General features: G+C 43.8%; 6 protein-coding genes across 6 annotated transcripts; 3 read left to right on the plus strand and 3 right to left on the minus strand.

The window, feature by feature from the left end:
- Window positions 1–2,410: 2,410 nt before the first annotated feature.
- On the plus strand, window positions 2,411–4,707 carry K441DRAFT_645904 (cytochrome P450). The gene is made up of 4 exons (XM_067646808.1): window positions 2,411–3,172; window positions 3,230–3,420; window positions 3,472–3,894; window positions 3,942–4,707. The coding sequence occupies exons 1-4, from the start codon at window positions 2,620–2,622 to the stop codon at window positions 4,272–4,274; spliced, it is 1,500 nt and encodes a 499-aa protein (XP_067498426.1). The 5' UTR covers window positions 2,411–2,619; the 3' UTR covers window positions 4,275–4,707.
- On the minus strand, window positions 4,626–5,453 carry K441DRAFT_454007 (uncharacterized protein; the record flags this gene model as incomplete). Its single annotated transcript, XM_067641721.1, has 1 exon — window positions 4,626–5,453. A coding segment is annotated over one exon (828 nt), but the record flags the coding sequence as incomplete, so codon positions are not given.
- A 451-nt stretch (window positions 5,454–5,904) lies between these two features.
- On the minus strand, window positions 5,905–7,306 carry K441DRAFT_586213 (glycoside hydrolase family 16 protein; the record flags this gene model as incomplete). The annotated part of the gene is made up of 5 exons (XM_067644620.1): window positions 5,905–6,176; window positions 6,260–6,676; window positions 6,782–6,841; window positions 6,890–7,086; window positions 7,140–7,306. The coding sequence occupies 5 exons, from the start codon at window positions 7,304–7,306 to the stop codon at window positions 5,905–5,907; spliced, it is 1,113 nt and encodes a 370-aa protein (XP_067498428.1).
- A 7,180-nt stretch (window positions 7,307–14,486) lies between these two features.
- K441DRAFT_700224 (uncharacterized protein) lies at window positions 14,487–15,674 on the plus strand (the record flags this gene model as incomplete). The annotated part of the gene is made up of 3 exons (XM_067653234.1): window positions 14,487–14,825; window positions 14,879–15,003; window positions 15,065–15,674. The coding sequence occupies 3 exons, from the start codon at window positions 14,487–14,489 to the stop codon at window positions 15,369–15,371; spliced, it is 771 nt and encodes a 256-aa protein (XP_067498429.1). The 3' UTR covers window positions 15,372–15,674.
- A 626-nt stretch (window positions 15,675–16,300) lies between these two features.
- On the minus strand, window positions 16,301–18,998 carry K441DRAFT_690341 (uncharacterized protein; the record flags this gene model as incomplete). Its single annotated transcript, XM_067652377.1, has 2 exons — window positions 16,301–18,211; window positions 18,261–18,998. The coding sequence occupies 2 exons, from the start codon at window positions 18,996–18,998 to the stop codon at window positions 16,301–16,303; spliced, it is 2,649 nt and encodes an 882-aa protein (XP_067498430.1).
- Window positions 18,999–19,592: 594 nt separating this feature from the next.
- Window positions 19,593–20,684, plus strand: K441DRAFT_668410 (uncharacterized protein). Its single transcript, XM_067650001.1, has one exon. It carries the CDS (start codon window positions 19,697–19,699, stop codon window positions 20,507–20,509), a length of 813 nt encoding a protein of 270 aa, XP_067498431.1. The 5' UTR covers window positions 19,593–19,696; the 3' UTR covers window positions 20,510–20,684.
- Window positions 20,685–21,182: the final 498 nt, after the last annotated feature.

Consider the following 21,182-nt stretch of genomic DNA (forward strand, 5'->3'; position numbering starts at 1 on the left):
GATAATATCTGCGTCACCTTTACTAAAGAAAATTAATTAGAGCTCTAGAGCTTTAAGGAAGTACTTATAAAGAAGTATAAGATAAAGAACCTAGGTAAACTATCCTAGTTCCTAGAAATTTAAGTCTTAAGAAACAGAAGTTAAAGAAAGCTATAGCTCTATTAAGACTCCTATATTAAGAAGATTACTAATATATTTTACCTAACTAATATACGTTTAGTTAGTACACCTATAAGTACTAATAAGCTTCTACCTAACCCAGAGGAAGCTTTAAAGTAGGAGATCTACATCTACTAAAGGATAGTTAGATTACTACTCTATATAACCTATATTATAAGACCTAATGCAGCTAAAGCTTTAAGTAAGCTATTAGAGTTCCTATAAAACCCCTTATCTCTTTACAACGCTATAGCTTAACGAGCGATTATATACCTATATTAGAATAGGACTTTGGCGATTAAATACTTAGGACAAAATATAGGAAGTTAAGCCTTTATAGGGGTAAGCGACGCGGTATTTAGAGACGATTTAATAAGCAGACGTAGTATAGAAGGATATTTGTTCACCTTATTCGGAGGAGTAATTAATTAGCGCTCTATAAAGCAGACACTAGTAATAAAGTTAAGCACAGAGGCAGAACTTACGGCTCTATCCTATATAGGAACTAAGTTAATTTAGTAGAGTCGCTTCTTTAAGGAAATTGAGCTATCCTTAGATAAGGAGCAAATAATCTACTGCGACAATTTATAGACGATTTAACTGCTTACAAAGGACGGATAAGAGCTATCTATAAAGCTTTAATACGTCGATATATACTACTACTAGCTACGCCAAGAAGTACATAATAGCCGAATTAGAATTAATTGGATACCTACCGCTACTATAGTCGCAGACGGCTTAATGAAGGCCCTACCGCGTCAGAAGTACGAGGCGTTCGTTTAATAATTGAATCTCGTTAATATTAAGGATCTAATTTAATTTAATTTAGATAATATTTTAACAAGGTAACTCTATAGGGGATTTCTTTAACTTAACACCAAATTGGTATCGTGACTTTTTCTATTTTCTATTTAGCTGCTCAGTCAAGACTAAGCAGCTAGGGGGGTATGTCGAACGTTAAGGTCACTGTTAAGTACCACCTTATAACTTACACCCTGTTTCTTGCCATCGTATGTCTTACTATCTATTTTCTATTACCTATTCATTACCTATCACTGACTAAGTGGCAATGTCGACCTGGTGGCGATTAAGTAATAGTTCTAAATCGTCGTTAGTGTCGTCGTCAGTGTCGTCGTCAGTCTTTTACCCCAACGCCATGTATATAGAGAGCTTCTAGAGCCAGCTTCAATCAACAGAGTTCTTATGAGTGACTTGTCCGTCCGACATAGTTATGACGGAAATCTAACCGCATTTAGAGTTATGATGGAACACCAAAATACTGCCAAATGCCGATTTTCAGGCAAATCGCTAGTAAAAACCATCGCAAAGCATTATTTTATTATTAAACCCAAATGAAGCCTTAACTATATATAGGAGAGAGTTTATATCGACTTTTTACAGTGTATTAGGCAGCTGATTGCTTAGATAACCGCGAGTTGGCGGATTAAAGTCCTCTGAGGCCCTTAAGCGACGAAGAGCGATATGTTCCGGCAGAATACCGAAATAGGAAACCGCTTTTCCTAATTAGACAGGCGGTTAGATTTCCGTCATAACTACGTGGACCGTCATAACCCGGTGACCCACGTTAGTGCCTTTTTTATTTAATTTTTTATTTTAAAATTGTAAAAGTTTATTATAACCCTTTTAAACTTTCTCTCTTTTTTAACTTTTTAAATTTATAATACTTTTTTTATACTTTTTAAATAAAAATTTAAATAGAGAGAGTTTTAGTAAAGTAAATTTCTATAAGCTATTATATTTTTAAGAAATTTTTTAATATCTAGTAGGTTTTAGTGGGAAATCGGCAAAACCTAGAGACTTTTAACAAAAGACTTTAGATTTTAAACTCTAAAAAAGTATCGCAATTACTAGACTATATATCTGTAAGTAGCTTCAGATATTTTTTTAAAGCTCTAGAATTAATTATGTGACTTTCGTATAGCATTTTGGCAAAAAGTGTCATTTTGGTGTGACCTCTGCACGGACACTTTTGACGAGGTACTGTAGGTGGCGGCAAGTCTTCAAGGGGACGCTACTAGACAGCATTACTATCGAACTAGGTTAAACCGGTCCGATAATAATAGCCAACTAGGACAAATGCAGAGCCATTGAACATATGTATTATCTCTCTGTCTAGACGCCATGTTCGTACAACATGATCAGACCACGCAATATTTATTGGTTGTGGGGTGAGCAACATTTGTACCCCACCTGTATGCCCCACCTATCTTCGTGCATATGTTCCCAAGGTCCGTCTTCTGCGGGCCGCCGTCTAGTAATCTGGCTCTTCCGCCACCAACGATCTTGTTTAACTGCGGGGATTACAGCCATCGAGTACAAATCAAGGCCAGCTCTTCCTTCGTCCCAAGGTTCCTTCCCAAGGGACACTTCAAACTCGGAACCTACCAACGCACAAAATACCTTTGTTATCTTACCCTACAACTCTAACTATAGTGCATTATGGGCCTTATAATGGCGGCCGATGGCCAATTACTTCATTACCTTGTTGGGGCGGTTTCAACTGCTCTTGTGTATTGTGCATGGAGGGTAACTACCAATTACTTCGCTCTTCGATCTCTCAAAGTGCCGGGCCCATTGATCGCAAAACTTACCAGCAAATGGCTCTTTGTCCATGATACTGCAGGCAATAACGCGAACTGTGTCCAAGAGATACACAAGAAATATGGGGGCAATGTCGTACAGATTGCTCCAAGGGAGCTGTCGTTTTCTTCTGCCACCGCTATTAGGGATATTTACGGACCGTCCACCAAATGTTTCAAATCAGAGATTTATTCGGCCATGGGGCGTGAGGCAATTTTTCAAATGGTGGATCATGAGAGGCATAGAGAGCGACAAAAGAAAATAATGCACATCTTTGGCCTCAACGTGCTGCTACAGCTGGAACCTATGATACAAGAACAAGTCTCTAGGATGATAGATCTAGTTGAGAAATCAATTGGGAAGCCTTGCGAAGTGCTTTACATCACACGCATGCTCGCTCTGGATATTTCTGGTTTGTGCTTCTTTCCTCCATCTCGAGATAGGAAAGCATTTCTAACATATTAAACAGGTGAGGTCCTTCTCGGTAGGTCCTTCAATGCCCTTCAATCCGAAACAACACCATTCTACGTCCAGATGGTTGAGAATGTGCATCCTGTGTGGGCTTTGGAAGGAAAGGCTCCCTGGCTGTTGAGATGCATCGAAAAGATTCCACTGAAATCTGTACAAGAGTTTCTTAGTGCCTCAGAATATATTTATAGCGTAGGTAACATCCGAAGAGCTACTTAGTAATTCATTACTGATATCAAGGAGTACGGCGAGGCTCAAATGAAAGAGTCCATCGAAAGGTTTGGGCGCTACGCGCAAAGACCAAATCTTATGACAAAGATGCTCGCTGGAGATCCGGAAAAGGGTATTGAACCTCTTTCGGATAAGGATATTTCCTCCGAAGTCAGCAATTTGATATTCGCTGCAACAGACACCACTGCTCTGGAGATGGCATATTTATTGTACGAACTCGCCTGCCATCCAGAATGGCAAGAAGCCCTGAGGAGAGAAATCCAAGCCTCCGGCGTTAAAGAAGCAGACTTCTGCTATCTAAAGCTACAGCACCTTCCTATCCTGAATGCCCTCATCCAGGAGACCTTTCGTGTTCACCCGGGTGTCCCTCCTGGCCTTCCACGAACCACGCCCAAGCAGGGACACATGATAGATGGAATATTTGTACCTGGAGACGTAAGGACACAGTATCTCTAAATTTACTCCGACTAACACTCTTCCAGACTATTGTGCACGTTCAGGCACTCACTGTGCACAGAAACCCCAAGGTCTTTCCAGATCCTGAGTCTTTCAAGCCGCAGCGCTGGATTGAGACAAATGGTGGGACTTCTGAGATGCGCGAGCACATGTTTGTGTGGGGTTACGGGAACAGGATCTGCGCAGGGCAGAACATGGCTACAATGGAAATAAAGATAATGGCTGCTCGCATAACTGAGAAGTATACTTTGAGATTGGCGGGTGAGAAGACACATGACGACATGGTGATGATGGATCACTTTATCGGATTCGCGAAAGGGCATAGTTGCCCCCTGGTATTTAAGCGGCGTAAAGATTAGTTGATCTAGTAGATAGCCTCATTCCCTCCCCGAAAACGGATTTAGCCTATACGATTTGCTCGCCAAAGCAAAGTAATTTAAGTTCAATGACATCAAAATGACTGAATGTAAGTGAGTACGCAACGCCCTTCGGGGCCTCGAAGTTAGTTTATAGGAGATAGTACTCAGTATCGAACTTCGGCAAGGCACCATTAAAACAGGCAGTCCGTAGATAAATGCTCGAAAATATAATTATCATCTGGGTATATATCACGATTAGAATAGCATTATATGGCGGCCACCATCTGCACGGATCCAGTTCATATTTCTAATTTCGCTCTTAATATTCCAATAACTTCCTCCACAGCGCTCCTATAGCACCAGACCTAAAACCAACCCAAAGACACCCACACCAGCTCCAAATACAACTCCACGGCTGGCCGCTGCACCCGTGAAAAGAGGTGCGCTCGGTCCAGTGTAGCTTGCACTAGGTGCGGCCGTTCCGGTTGCGGCAACAGTCATGTTCGAGTATCCGTATCCGCCTGAAGGCGCGACATACGATGCTGAGGGTGCAACATACGATGCTGAGGGGGCGACGTATGGTGCTGAGGAAGCGGCATAGGGTGACGCGGCGCTGGCTGGGACGACAGATACAACTGGCAGGGAAGCGGCAGAGTAGGCTGCGTAAGCGGATGAAGGTACGGGAATGACTTCCATGGTCAGCACTTTGGTTGAGTGCAAGAGTGTTGTGGCGGGCATGGATGCCGCGCCGTATGGGACACCGCTGGAGATTGGGACTGTGGAGCTGTAGGCTGGAGCAACAGAGCTGTAAGCTTCAGCAGGAGAGCTGTATCCTGCCGCGACGGGTGAGGATTCGGCGAGGCTGAAGTGGATCGAAACGGAAGAGCAGGCTGTTGTGTACTCTGGAACGGCCGTAGTGTACGGCGCGGGGGTAGAAGTTGGCACGGTCAAAGTCACAGTAGTAGGGTAAGGCGCGCAGTGCTCGCACACCGTCACCTTCGTCGTGAAACCAGGGGCTGGGCCACCAGATGTCTGCTCTCCAGGGCAGTATGTCACAGTCTGTGTGATTACGGAAGTTGTGAATCCAGTCGGGCAGACGTCTACGTAGGAAGTTGTGATTACGGTTGTGATAGTTTCCTTTGCGCTGGTACTTGGGGTAGGAGCGCCATAGCTGCCGCTTGTGGTCGCATAGACTGCTGGGTCGGATGAACTGAGTATCGCCGAAGAAACGGGAGCAACATATGAGGATGAAGTCACAGATGAGCTTGAAACAGTGCTCAAGGTTACATATGACGAGAGACCGGCCGAAGAGCTCGTGGCCACAGAGGAACTTGAGACTGCGTAGGATGCCACTGAGAAGCTCGAGATAACAGAGGAAGCTACAGAGCTTGCCGCTACAGATGAGCTTGGAGCGCCGTAAGATGAAAGAACTTCAGATGAGCTGTAGGCATTCGGTGAGGTCAGGGTACTAGAGGGCGATGGAGCTACGAATGAGCTGTAGGCCTGGGATGAACTAGAACTTGCGGATGAACTAGATGCCTTTGACGAGCTAGAGGCCTTGTAGGATGTTGAGGTGGCGGATGCACTGGAAGACTTCAAAGTGCTAGTTGCCTTGGATGTACTAGCCGCCTTAGAAGTGCTCATGGACTTCGACGAAGATTTCGCAGTTATGGTTGCCGGTACTGACCCAGAGCTGCTGCGGCCATTGGCATGTAGGGTGGTAGGGGGAGGGGAGATGTGCTAGCGACCGGAATTTTAGAGACAGCTTCGAGGATGAAGAGCTGGACACAACGGAATTTGCACGATAAACTTTGAACGAGTTGATCTCCCAGTAGCTCTCAGTAAATTTAGAAGGGTTGCCGCCGACGTATGCAACGCAAGAATCTAGGCCATCCTTCCCAGCTGCCAAGACAACCAGAAGATTCAAATAGGGGGTGTTAACATCGTATTAACAATGGGGGAGTTTTGGAGTTTAAAGAACTTACGATAAGCGTTCCCAGCCCAGTCACCGCAGAAGGTGGTATCGAAAATGAATGTGTGGTTGTAGAAATGCGAGTCAATATCGCAAGAGCCAGCGAAATTGGCCTGAGGAGTTTTAAACTCGGAGGTATCTGGAAGTCCAACGCTTATGCTGGGTGGGATCGATCCACGTTGGAAAAACCACATCTTGATAGCAGCTGAAGTCCACTCCACAGCAAACACACCACCGTTGGCATTGTTGAAAGCGGTGCCATAAGTGGCAGAGACGTTTGGTGTAACACCGCAGCCTGAAGTTGAGTAGGAAACGTCACAGATATCGCTTTTCAAAGTGCCGCTCTGGCCTGATCCGGCAACACTGCAGCCATCAGCCGTGTGCAACACCATCAAGTTGTCTGTGTTCGTATTTACGCCCTCAATGATGTCTAGATAAAGTCAGTCTTTCTAACTACCGGAAAGCACGATACGTGTCAAGGGGTGAATGTATATGGCCTAAAGGTTTCATATGTTGGAAAGGTGTTGCAGCCTACCAATTTCTCCATTCGCAGGCCAAACTCCAGAACCCACAGACCAGAACGCGGGCCACGATCCTAATTAGGTCAATTTACTTCTTTGAGTTATTGACGTCCAGTTCATACCACAGATACTTCCAGGCATATGTTGAATATCCGCAATAAATAGACCGTGTGTGTAACTCTTCTTCGTCTCGATACGCACGCTAGGCCGTCCTTGGTCACTACTGGTATACTTGTTCGTGGAATCAACGCCCAGCTTTGCCGACGTAAGGCTTGTGCTGATTAACCCGGTAGATTTCGCGTCGTTATAGTCAAGATACCTATGTTTTGTCAATAGCATGTCCCCAAATGGTTGAAGCGTAGAAAAGCTCACTTGACATAACCGTTGGTGGGATCTTTATTGCTGTTGAAATTAAAGCCATCAAAGAAATTCAAACCGGAGTAGGAGTCTTGTAGTGTGTAGGTAGTAGCAAAAACACGAGCAACAAGAGTGGATAGAAAAACAGAGCCAACACTCAGAAAGAATGATGAGGAAGGCATCCTGATAAAAGAGAGACAGGTATGATTAAAAGAGTGTACGTAGTTGGACTACAATAGCATGAGCAAGTACGAGAGAAGATTCTGAAGACCATGTCGAGAATGGGAGATTCTACCTATATCCGCCCCTGGCATCCATCTTGGTCTCTGCTCTGCTGACACCCTGGTTGACAGCCATCAGGGCTCGCGGCACAATGGCAGGTACGGAAACCGCCTGGTGGACCATGGCACGCCGGAGGAAACAACCAGTCGGTGCTAGGCTAGAAACTTTCCCGAACCTGTATTCGGTGTGTGATTAGAACACCGATATCCTTGGGCCTCTCGTGCCCTACCACTCTTCGTAACCGTGCAAGCGACAAGCTTTAGTGGCACTTCCGTAATAATCTAAGCTCATGTGGCTGCCTTATGGCTGCTTTTGGGCGTAACCGCTGTTTTCAGGAAGGTGACGAATCCTCAAACTCGCGCTGTGAGTGGACAAAAGGGCATGAATGAAACGCCACGTTCAGGAGGCCACGACGACAACGTTAACGCCCGTGTTTTTGGAGGTTGGAAAATATACCGTTTTTTCGAGAAAATTAAGATCGTCGAACCACCTACCGCATAAAGATCCCATGCAACGGTAGCATTCTACCATCAAGTGATCTGTGCACTGGCAAAATAACAAATGGACATCCCAACTTAATCCGATTGGTTCTATTAGGCTGGATCTTATCGATAACTGTTGGACGAATTGTACCTCGTACGCCTCTCACATACTTAGGATTTTATTAAGTCTATTAAAAGGTAGGTAGACTTGGTAGAGCCCTTAAAAAGATTGTTTCTGTAGCTATATTAATAACTGTATAAAAGGGAGGGGTAAAAGAGAGATATATGTAGATAATATTACGTGATAACATTAAGAGGCCACTAAAAGATAGAACGCGAGTACGAGCTCCGGTGTCCCTCCAGCAAATTTCGCTACTTTGCGTACTAGAGAACTTCAAGTTTAACTCCTGCGATTAAGCTTAAAAATCAAAGACTTTACCTTTCTTGCCTATGCACAGTCTGTCTTCCAAGCGCACAGTATCTACGCTGGTGCACTTGTGTTGAACGGACGATTAGGAATGAGAACTCTGTTTATTAAAGAGGGCTCTAGAAGCTCTCTTATATATATTAGGTAGGTCCAAATACAATGACGACGACGTCGTCATGTAGTAGGTCATAGTTTAGAGAAATAGGTAATGAGACGTTTGATGAGACATCCGAGCTTAAGATACGAGATAACTGAGATATAGTTCGTATAGACGATCTAGGTCGTCAGACAGTATTACAATAGTAGTAAGGAACTTCGATTTAGGTTAACATACCCCCCTAGCTATATAGAGCCTTTTGGGCTACTATAGAAATACTAAAAAAAAGTTAAAAGAAATCCTCTATATATTTACCTTGCCTAAATATCTTTTAAATTAAATTAAATTAGATCCTTAATATTAACGAGGTTTAATTACTAAATAAATATCTCGTACTTTTAATGAGGCAGAGCCTTTATTATGCCGTTTACTGTTATGTCTGTAGTAGGCACCTATTTAATATTAATACTTCCTTTATAAACTTCCTAGCGGAGCTAGTAGTTATAGATATTAACGTGTTAAAGCTTAGTATTAAGCTCCGTATTACTTTTAGTTAGTAGTTAAATAGTCTATAGGTTATTATAATATATTATTTGCTTCTTATTAGGGTTAAATCCAATTTCTTTAAAGAATTGTTATTACTAAATTAACTTAGTAGCTGCATGCGATAGGGCTAAAAGCTCTACTTTTATGCTTAATTTTATTACTAACTTCTGCCTCGTAGATTGCTAGTTAATTGGTCCCCTAAATAAGGTAAATAGATAGCCTTCTATGCTCTTTTTACTTACTAGATTATTGCTAAATAATATATTACTTACTCTTGCAAAGATCTAGTTTATTATATTCTCCTTTAAATACTTAATTATAAGAGTCTTAGTTTAATTAAGGTAGGTAATTGCCCTTATAGTAGCTGCGTCGTAAATTAGTAACGGATTTTATAAGAATTCTAATAGCTTACTTACTGTTTTCGCTATATCTAGATAAGTAATATTTACTATATAGAGTATAGATCCGACTTTCCTCTAATAGGCGTAGGTATCCTACTTAAAGGCTTGCTCCGGATTAGGCTTAAGTTCCTTAATACCCATTAGTATATATATTTTATAATAATCTTTAACTTTAAAGCTTATTATAATCTTATTAATATAGGAGTCTTAGCTAAGCTAGAGCTTCCTATTCTTTTTATTACGGATAATTTAAATTTTAAGGAACTAGGTAAGGTTACCTAGGTCCTTTATCTTATACCTTTTTATAAGATGCTCCTTAAAAGTTTTAAGCTTAAGTAGGTCTTTCTTCCTAAATATAGCTATAATATTATTGACGTAGAAGAAGATTATTAGCCAATCGTTGTAATATAGGCAAGACTTCTCCGCCACTAGCTTTAAGCCTTCCTTTTTTAGTGTTGTTATTAAGTTACTATACTATAGTAGAGGTAATCGTCGCAATCCATAAAGCGCTTTTTAAAGTAGTAGGTATTTGCCCTTAATTAAAAATCTATTTAGATACTTAATATAGACGACCTTGTTAATTAGGCTGTTTACGAATATATTAACAGTATCGCCTTGCTAATAGTCCAGGTCAAATATTACGATAATAGCTATTAAGGCTCTAAACAATCTTGCTGCTAAAGTTGCGGTATAGGTATTTTTATAAACTAACTCTTGCAGATTACCTTATGCGCAAAAACAAGCTTTAAATCTTATTAGATATCTGTTAATATTAGTCTTATATATAAATACCTAGATAATAGGCACTGTTTTAGTATAGATCGTCTTGTTAATAACTTGAAACGTTCCTTAATTTTAAAGGTCTATATACTCCTTTTAAGCAACAGCCGCGAACTCTTCCTTATATTAATGTTTTTAAAGCTCCTTTTAATTCCTAGGCGGTAGTGGGAGCTAATTATAGTATAGCTTTTTATAAAATGTAAGCCCTATATTAAAGGCTAATCTTTAAGCTAAAAGGCTCTAGTCGGTGATGTTAGTAAAAAAGCCTATATAGATCTTTGATCGTCCTTTAAGTCTCTTTCCTTTAACTACGTTTTACTCTCCTATATTACTATTAATCTTCTTTTTTAGCTTAGCTTTATTAGTCGGAACTAGGATATAGTGCGGCTTCTTTACTAAGGTATTTAAGGATAGTAGTAGAGGCTCCAGTAAGTTAGGTTCTAGTGTTTTATCTAGAGTAGGAAGCCCTAAAGCTAAGTTATCTTTAGAGCTTAAATCTTATTACTTACTACTCTTAATATTAGGCTCTTCCTTATTTCTACTAGATTCCACCTATTATCTCCCTTTGGTATTAACTTAAATCTTGTCTTAAGTCTTATTGCTTTTATTAGATAACAATTCTAATTCGTCTTAAAGATCCTATATTTAATGGATATTAATAATTTCTAATATTTGATTAGTTTTAACTTAGAGTATATTTGCTAGATCTAGCTATAAGTTATTATAAAGCAACCGCTTATTAAACTTTACGTCTCTAGTTCTAATAACCTTTTTCTAACTAGGAATATAGATTCAGAATATATTCGTCAAATTATACCCTACTAGATATCCTATATAGGCCCTTAGCGCGAGCTTATTTAGGCGTAGAATATTATATTTAAGAGGGTAGGCCCTACAGCTGTAAACTTATAGGTGGCCTATATTTGGTTTTAGTGGTAATATACCTATAGCTAACTAGATTCTTTTAAAAGGTATTTACCACCCGAGTCTTCTACTAGGCGTTTAATTAAGTAGATAGGTAGCTGCTTTATAAACTTTAAGATATAGCTCCTCTAGTAAATAGGCCTTAATTCTTATACACCGAGCCTTTTGTATAATTACCCCCCTAGATTATTCCGCTGGACCGTTCTATAATTAAGTATTAGGTGCTGATCTTTTAAAAGTAATTTCTCATTCAGCTGCCTATTCCTTAAATTCGCCTATAAGAGACGTCTCTCTATCTATGTAGATAATGGCTACCTTAAAGCCATATTGTTGTTTAATAACATTGTAATATTTAATAATAATTTGGGTAAGGGATGACTTTTTAGCTATTATCTCTACCTTATTTATTCGCGTTGCGTCGTTAAGGAAGTATACCGCGTACTTATCGCCATTAAATATAACTATTCCGGGTATTAAATTAAGGTGGATTCTATAGAAAGGAACTAGCAACTAAGTTAGTAGTTTTCTTAATATTACCTTATAAGCTTTGCTTACTCTATATAATTTATATTTTACCGTTATTAGGCCTTTTATAATCGCGCCCGTTACTAACTAAGGTAGTTACTTAATTGCGTTTTTTCCTATATAGCCTAATTACTGGTGCTATATATGGCCTTCCGCCTAATTTAGCAAAGGCTTTAATAAATGCTTTATTAGCTTTAATTAAGTTATAAATAAAGCCTCTTATAAGTCCTTTAGCTTATTATATTTAACCGTTTTCTAACTATAGTAGTAGCCATAGCGGAAGTACGTCTCGTTATTACTAGAGAAGATAGTATTCTCTTTATTATTCTAATAAACTCCCTTATTATTAAGCTTTTGGAGGCATACTAGGTTAGTATAAAAGCTTAGTACATAGGCTGCTTGTAAGAGCTGCATCTATATCTTACCCATTAGGCGGTTAATTATAACTATAGCTGTGCTATAGCCTATAATCTCTTCTATATTTAATCCTATATAGAGCCGATCTAATATAGGCTCAATTTCGCTAATAAATCTAGCTTAATTATTAATGACGTATATAGTGGTTCCTAAGTTAAGAATAAAGCCGTTATAAAGCTTATAATTAGAGGTTGTGTTATAGGCTCCTATTTAATAAATAGTAAAAGCTCCTCTACTAGGCTCTTAAGAGCTCTACTTATTGCCATCCTTTAGCTTCTTATTAGCTTAATCGTCCTTTTTAATTTACTTAATATAAGCCTTAATTTCAGGTGTTGTATTAGCGATCTTCTTATCTACCTTTTTCTAAATTTTGTTACTTGGTTTAAACTATAATAGGTAAGGAATTAACTCTACGATATACTAGTATTTATTAAAGTAGTAACGTTTTCCGCATAGGCACTCTAGCGGCAGTTGCCTTTCCTTCTTCTACTTATTTGCTAATAATTAAGGTTTTAATTTGGCTTTAAATTTGGTAACTTGTCTTTAAAGGTGACTTTAAAGGATCCTCCTTATAGGGTTTTGCCCTTCTAGGCGAGGTCCGTACAACGGTGGTTTTAGTATATTTTAACCAGTTTAAAGAAAGTAGGAAGTGTCTTTTTCTTCTACTTACGCTTATTAAGCTCATTCTTCTAATATTTTAACTAGCTTAGTGTAATTAATTTAACTGCGTATATAAAGTCTTTTACTAAATAATTACTATCTACCTTAGGTAGAGCTTGCTCCTTACACTTAGTATACACCTTCTCTTACTCTTATAACTAGACCTTAAAGTTCTAGTTCTAAGGCGCCTTCTTAAGCTTTATATATTAAGTAGCTATTTAAAGCTTTTAGGCGTGGTTAGTCGGAGTAATTCTCTTCTTAAGAGATACTAAGATGTTATAGGTAGTGGTGTATTTAAACGTATAGATGAGGTAGGTACGTAAGATAGAGCTTAGGATATAGCTGCGTAATGTATTAAGAGCTAATAGCTGTTTTCTATATAGCTTTATATTATCCCTATAGTCGGCTTTAAGTATACAGAGCTTCTCCTTCTCCTCCTTATCTAGGTCCGCGATCTTCGTCTTCCCCTAGTTATTAGTATCCTTAGGTAAGGCACGAATAGGTTCTTTAAGCTATAGTAGATTGGTCTTAGGTGTTAATAGGTTAATATACTTCTAGAGATGATTATTATTCGCTTTTAACTTAATAACCTTAATCTATTTGTCCTAATTATTTAGGCTTATAAGGATAACGGATAATATAATAACGGGAGGGGTTTCTTATTAAGAAGTTATTATAGGTAGTTGTCTATAATTAAGATAATAATTAAAATTAATGGGAATAAAGGCTTTGGAATTAAAGATGATATAGTAGACGGCCTAGGCTTATAACTGTTGAACGGACGATTAGGAATGAGAACTCTGTTTATTAAAGAGGGCTCTAGAAGCTCTCTTATATACATCAGGTAGGTCCAAATACAATAACGACGACGTCGTCATGTAGTAGGTCATAGTTCAGAGAAACAGGTAATGAGACGTTCGATGAGACATCCGAGCTTAAGATACGAGACAACTGAGACATAGTTCGTATAGACGATCTAGGTCGTCAGACAGTATTACGATGGTAGTAAGGAACTTCGATTCAGGTCGACAACTTGGCTATTTATTAGCGAAATCAGATGCCCGCCGCGCGTGCGAGACACTGAAGGTCGTACAGGCTGTACCAACATGATGAACTGAATAATGATTGAAGTTACGAGCTTCCAGTGCAGTCCTGTTTCCCTCCAGTCTCCGGCGCGCTTCTCCAAAAACCTGAATGCACCAAGCATGGTCGACAGCTCAATCATTCCCGCCGCACCTGCTCCGCCTGGCTTCGTTTCTAGCTTTTGGCGGCTGGACACCGAGGACCGAAAGCCTTACAGTTGTGAATGTCATATTTCTGATTGTCTCAACTTTAGCTCTATGCTTACGCCTTTTCACTCGCATCCATGTTATGCGTCTATTTGGTATTGATGATTGTGAACAATTTCTAATTTCCCTTCACACTGACTGCTCGAAGCTTTTATGCGGTTATTGTTTTAACTTGCGTCCACGAATATAACGATACTTGCTTTGGCAAGGGCAGCTGTTCACTTGCCCCGCGTTTTGAAATTCTGAGCTAAAATCCACTAAATTCAGGGGTTATCTGCCCTACAACGTGCTCTTTGTTAAAAAAGTGAGCAACCGCGTGCCATGGGGCTTAAGAAAACCTGTCAGCTAACCTATGCAGTGATTGACTACGGCTTGGGCGAGCGCATTAGGCATTCTCGCCCGAACTTCTTTAAGGTTGGAAGCTCTGCCTTCCATCACTTACTGTCCCATAGAAGCGCGCTCCTCTTCGTTTCCTCTTCATTGCATCTTTACCTCCCCTACTTTCGGCGTGGAATGACTATGTCTTGTAGACATGGATGATTGCCGCAATCTAGTCATTAAAGTCTCCATTCTCCTTTACCGGCGCATAATTCCTATCGAAAACTTCCGTATCCAATGGTGGGTGACACTAGCCATCACCGTCGGATATAGCATATGCGTCAGCATATTCTCCTGCACACTGATAGCAAAATCCTGGGACCTAACCATCACAACCAGCCACTGCATCAACACCAGGGCATTCTACATCGCCAACGGAGTCTTGAATGGCGTCACCGACCTAGCTGTCTTAGCCTTACTGATTCCAATTGTGAAGGGTCTCACGCTTTCGAGGAGAAAAATCGGTATTTCCGCTTTATCTGCTGTCAACGTTGTAGGTTTCCTGCCATGCTGTGGTCTATTCGGAATCTACCCGTCTTAAACAAGTGCGCTGCAGCACACCTCGAACAAAGGATGTGCGTCGTGAGTGTAATTCGCGTAGGATTACTCGTTGACTACCTCAACCATGGCTCAACTGATCCGACATACTATATTCCCGGCGGTTACATGGGGTAAGCCCTTTCACCTGCCATCTTTTAGCAAACGTCGCCAGCCAATCCTAACTCCCTGCAGCTATATTGAATACAACTGCGCCATCGTCTGCGCCTGCGGAGTAACCTACAAGCCGTTCTTACAGTGCAACTTCGGCTTCCTCCGGAAAAATCGCAGCAGCAGCGTCCCCACCACACGGTTCTCGCGCTCCGTGACATCCAAGAAGCTCACAGATCCTCGCTCCGAGTCATTCAAGACGGTGCGGTTGATGGACGACGAAAACGAGGATGAGGAGAACCCAAATAATATTGAGCTAGGTGTGATGTCCGGGCCTGGCTGGCGCTCAATGCCCAGCACGCAGTGCAAAAACAGGGACTCGGGGAGCTAGGAGCAGACAGGCGGGCACCACAATGCAGCAGATGAGTGAGGTGGATACGAATTAGGCTTTATGAACGCTGTATTAAAGATTGGGTATACTAAAGGATTTTGTAAATATTGGATTGGGAACTCTGGAGGATATTTGTCTGGGAGCATTTTGCGGCGTTGCGATACGAAAGTCTCATTCATTACTTGTCAAGATATGGCTGCTATGGTTGGTTTATTCGGATACTGCGTTCAAACGCTGCTGCTACTAGATGTCCAATAGAGAGCTTTACAAATTTGAATCAAATACATGCCAATACACTCCAGTATCTTTACTCAGCTCAAAAGTTACGCTGGACGAGTGCCCTGACTCGTCTTAACCCTTGACTCGTTACCTCAACACGGCCTCTCGTTGTTGCCTCACAGGTCATCACCACACATTCACCGTCCAAAATAGCTGAGCGCATCACTTGTCAACATTTGCATACAGATTAAACCACTTCTATAATACAGCGCAAAGACGCCCTTTAGGAGCGTAATCATCACAACCAAAAACCCATTACTCATTGCCCGTGTCTCCCACACAATTAGGCGCAGGCTCGCAGCCACACCATGTTCTACCCCTAACTAGTACTAATCCGCGCAGTCGGCCTCCCCAGGCAAACACTCACAAGCTCAAAAATTGCACTGCAAGATAAGACCTCCCAAGCGCCCAAACCCCGCATAGTGGTATCACTGGCCCATTCACCGAAAAAAAGAAAAAGAGCAAAAACACAACAGAAACAACAGAGCAGCCATCAAACCGAACCCACTTTTCCCTTCCCTTCCCTTCCCATCCCATCCCTTCCCATTCCATCACATCCCAGACCGTCTACAGAATCAGAAACCTCGCACCGCGTCCGGAGCACAGGTCCCACATCCCCATCCCCATCCCCATTCCTATCCCTAAGCCCATCAGCCCTCGTTCTTCCGCCGTAAATGCTCCTGCAGCACCATCATATCCGTGCGCGCCGCCGGCTCGGCCTCGAGGATATCCTTCAGATTGCGCATGCGGATCTCGTCCATATCGGGCGCGGCCTGCAGCATCTGCACGACGACGGGGGCGTCGATGAAGCGGTCGAAGATCTGGACCGCGAGGCGGTTCGCGTGGTGCGCGCCCGGCGGGTACGGGCTGCCGTAGTTCGCGCCCACCGGGGTGTAGCCCGTCACCGGCGAGAATTGCGGGCCGGGGTGAGGCACCGAGCCCGGCAGGGGCGGGTAGCCGTGGTTTGGTGCGGCGGGAGTGGCTAGGGGACCGCCGGGGACGGTGCCGTCGAGGGTCTGGTGCAGGCTCGGGGTGTTGTCTGCGGAGTTGGCTGGGGTCTTTGTCCGGGCGATGAGGGCGAGGAGGAGGATGTTGTGTGGACGCGGTGTCTCGACTGTGCAGTACTCGAGCATGTCGAGGAAGGAGGGGAGAGGGTCGGCGCCGGCTGCTATGGGTATAACGTATAGGTCTCGCGCTGCGTCGTGTCCGAGTTTCTCAGGTGGCACGACTCCCCAGCGTCCTCGCGAAAAGAAATAGTCGAACAGTTTGTCGATGCGGGCACGGCCATCTTTGTTGACAGGGCTGATGAAAAGGACGGCAACGTCATTGGTCGCGCTTCCACGCATGCCTGACACATAGTCGTTACCCTTGGAATGCTCGATTCGACCTGTTATTGGTATTGTGGAAGGCAGGATCTGGTTCCAAGGGATTTTCTGCCCAACATCACCGCCGGCAACGAGGCGCGTGACAGCAGCGAACGGGCCTACGGCGGGCATGTCGACAGTACCGTGCCAGCATACTGTAGAATCGCCGCTGTAGTCCGCTGGAGAGTACATCTCCTCGTCGTTGTCTTCGTCTTTCAGCAGACGGTCAACATCTGCATCGTCACCAGGGCCTTCTTGCTGCTGTGAATGAACCGTAAATGAACTCTGACGCCTATGGAAAGCCTGTTGCTCCTGGTCGGGAGAACGGACATGTCGCCATACCTCTTTCACATCGAAAGCGGATGAAGGATGTCTAGCTGACGAAGCTGATGGAGGAGCTGAAGTATCGACGGTAAGAGGACGCGTCTTTCCAACATCCTCAGGCAGCTCCACTCTCATTGGGCTTCCTGTATCCATTGGAGAGTCAGTATCACCCGCTGCTTTCTCCTCCTGAACACTGTCACGATGGCGACGCTCTGGGACAGTGAATACAGACTCCTCTGCACCACGATTTGCTTGATTATCGTCATCTATTAACTCCTCTCCTTTATGGGTCTTGCGGATGCGGGGTCCCTTCTCCTCAACCAGGACAACCTGCTTGTCATTTTCCTCCCTCAGGGCTGCATATTCTCGCTGTTTGTCCTCACTAGCCATATCTTCAGAAGACATTGTGGTAAGTTCATGAGCCTTTAGAGATCCAGATAGGATCCGATCAAGCAAAGCAGTGTTTTTCTTCACATTGAACATGATAGACCTAAACTTGATGGTATAGGGCGAATCATTTCCAGACGGAGCGCCATGGTTATCCACCATTGCCTGGTCCGTTTCCATGGATAGTCGGGATGAGATTGAGCTGGGAGTTTCGCCATCCGGAATCCTATATCTCCGCTGTTTAGAAGCTTGTTTGATTAGATCGGCTAACAACTTGGTGACCGAGTCAACCATGGCCCTCCGGAGGCTGGGTAGAGAGGCCGATTGCGATGAAACAGAACGTTGGGTTGGCTTTTCATGCCCTTGCACATTTGATTTACGCCTCTTCGCCTCGGTGCCATCTTTCTCAGTAACTGTTTCTCTCCGCCGCTTCTCCCCTACAGGCGACTGGGGTTGACTTCGCGGTGCATCCGGCTTTATGGTCTGCTAGAATAGGTTAGTAAAATGTCAGTATTGGAAGTCCCAGAGCTCTTACCTTTGCTTCCCTTTGGCCGTTAGCACTTTCTATGGGAGTCACATCGTACTTTGTCGCAGGTTCTGGCGCTGGAATGGCAGCAGGTGGAGGCTGAGGCTGGGACTGAGGTTGAGGCTGAGGCTGAGGTTGAGGTTGGGGCTGAGGCCTCGGACTATTGACATCTTCTTCTATCTCAGACCGTACTTCGCTCGGACGAGACTGCTTGGCAGTCGTGCTCGCCTTGAGGGGTTTCTGGCCCTTCTTGCGGTTCCATGGCTTCTCTCCTCGAGCCATAGCAGCCAGTAGTTCGACATGGTCCTCTGGTCTGCATTGCTCACAGTAGTATGTCCTCGATTCCCATTCATCGCCCTCCTTAAGACCCAAGCACTTGACGTGTTGCCAGGCCTCGCAAATGTCGCAAGCAATCATTTGTCTTCCTTTGATATCCCTCTGCACCCCGCAAACGCAACGGATAACAGCGTCATCCTCTCCCTCGTTCTCGGTTTGCGCCGACTGGGAACGGGCGGCTTGGGCCTTGCCACCAGCTTTGCCTTTAGCAGGTCGCTTTGGCGCAGGTTCCTCGAGAGGATCTTGATTCTTGGTATGATGACCCTTGTTGGCGCGGCCGGATCGTCGTGGTTCGTCTGCAAATAAAGTATTAGCGTATGCGCCGTATAATGGTTGAGTATTGATATATAGCTCGCGCGAGGTGCGAAACCTCAACATAGGCACACACGGTGCACTCTGCTTACCGGCCATGATGGGCGACACGTAAATTGGGTTTCAACAGGTGTGGCGAGAAGTTTATAGTTCAAATAGCGCGCAAAGCTTCACGACTCTACTACGGAATTTGAATCGTAGATAGGTAATACAAAAGGGCATGCGGCCACAGAAATAGACAACTAGACAACGGCTTGCAATGTCCCCTCTCCCGAATCAGCCTTTGCTGCTTGTTGGTGATGAACGACAGGCGGATGCCAGATGATGGCTGAGCCTGGCGTCCTTTGCAACAACCTTGGAACTCTCCCTTTCTTCGCGAGGTTAAGCAGGCGAGGATCAATCACGAGAAGTAGCTCGACGGAGGCAGGTCCCGAACGACGCAAACAGAACAGACAGATGCGATTGTCACTTCACGTCAGATGGCGATGGGTGTTGTCGCGAAGACGGCGGGCGGGCGGGTTGGTGTTGATGGAATGATGCGAAGAAGAGGCGCAACACCTCGTTAAAGAATGCGGAGCTTTTGTACTTTGCCTAGCGCCTTGGCATGANATCAAAAACACTAATCTACTTTAGGCAGAAGACTAGTGCAGGCCTCGAGCTTACCGTCGCCGTCAGATCAGCAAAGCGTAGTTAACCACCTCTCGCATCGTTCGCACAGCACACAATCTACATACTATACTCGCCATCGCGCAAGCACTATTTATTCCTGCTTTTCATCTCAGCATACTGCACTCCACATGGCAGACGTTCGCTCAATGCTCCGCCAGGAGCGAGCCGCTCGCCAACAAAATGGCAAAGCTGTAAAGGTATCCGCTGCGCCCGCACTTGCTCCAAGTGGGAAAAAGCGAAAAGCATCCGACGATGATCTTGGGGAAAGGAAGAGAACAAAAGCTGAAGAAGCGAAAAGTCTCCCAGCCGGCTTCTTCGACGGGGATCCTGGCAAAGCTAGGGAGGTTCAAGACGCCAGTCTACAAGACACCCTGGCTGCACTTGGGAAGGAAGGAGCTCCCGCAGACATTCAGCAACAGCCAGCTGACGCAACACTATTGACCGAAGCACTCTCATCATTACCCGCTGGGTTTTTCAATGCGTTAGCGCAACAGCAACCCACAACTACCGATACCGTAGACGAGGACGAATGGGCAGCGTTTGAGCGGGACGTAGCAACACCACCGCCGGAACAACACGTCGTGCCAGCGTTGAACGCTTCGGCAACTATCGAAGCTGCGCCAATATCAGCAGCTGAGCTCGCGGCGCAAGCCAGGGATGATCAGAACGCCCAACGGGGAAGAAGAGACGCAGAGATTGAGGCGGAAAAGGAAGATGCTGCGCGATATCTAGAAGAGGAATTCGATGAGATGGAAGAGTTAGAGGCAAGAGTCCGGAAATTGCGAGAGAAAAGGGAGGCATTGCGACAGTCACACGAGCAGGAGAAAATGGATGATGTGGTTGAAGTGGCTCCTCAGCCTCAAGATGACAGCGCGGAAGACGAAAGTGATGACGATTATGATGAGGATGAATGGGATAGCTGGCGATTTCAAGCCCCTTGAAATGCCGGACCATAATATGCTATCAATTACCCTGTTCAAACCTGTATCCTAGATCTGTACTATATCATAACGAACCTCGAGGTATTCCAAGCGATGCCTTTTCTTAACATGCGCAGCCCAATCTTCACTTTCGAAGCTAGGCGTGAGATTGCGTTGCACTTGGTCCAAGGTTGCATCTGGGTCGCAGTGAATATTCAGGCCACTGTAGGCCATGACGTACGTAGGAGACTTTCAGAAACTGACCGCGAATGTCAATTTCATAGCAAAGACCACTGAAGACCATCGCGGCTCTAACAAGAGCTTTTGGTGACAGTCGATTCTCCCACACTTTGGAGCAACCTTGGTCGTTGCCAGCACCACACGGGAAAGATCAGTCACTAAGGGTATCGTAAGCACGGCCAAACAACTCTCCTTACTTTTCACCATAATGATTGCAAAGTCTCTTAATCATGAAGATGCCTCAGCGCCGTTACGCAATTCTTCAAATTACCGTTGCTTGAAGGAGTCCAAGGTTCTCGCTTCCTGAGCTCTCTATTCACGAATTCGGCACTACTGTGATTGTGTATAATGCAAGCACGGCTTAGAGGAGTAACAAATAGTCTTTTTTTTATTTAAATAAAATGCCGCCTAAGGACGGTCAATCTTTGACCTATCAGAAGCATCCAAAATTTAG

This window comes from Cenococcum geophilum, assembly GCF_001692895.1.
Source record: "Cenococcum geophilum 1.58 unplaced genomic scaffold K441scaffold_62, whole genome shotgun sequence".
Classification (NCBI taxonomy): Eukaryota; Fungi; Ascomycota; class Dothideomycetes; order Gloniales; family Gloniaceae; genus Cenococcum; species Cenococcum geophilum.

Excerpts from the sequence above, each read along its gene's own strand:
- K441DRAFT_645904 (XM_067646808.1), top strand. The coding sequence starts at position 2,620 with ATGGGCCTTATAATGGCGGCCGATGGCCAATTACTTCATTACCTTGTT. Across the intron at positions 3,421-3,471 it reads CCTCAGAATATATTTATAGC|TACGGCGAGGCTCAAATGAA; the intron begins GTAGGTAACATC and ends GATATCAAGGAG. Across the intron at positions 3,895-3,941 it reads GAATATTTGTACCTGGAGAC|ACTATTGTGCACGTTCAGGC; the intron begins GTAAGGACACAG and ends ACACTCTTCCAG.
- K441DRAFT_668410 (XM_067650001.1), top strand. The coding sequence starts at position 19,697 with ATGGCAGACGTTCGCTCAATGCTCCGCCAGGAGCGAGCCGCTCGCCAA.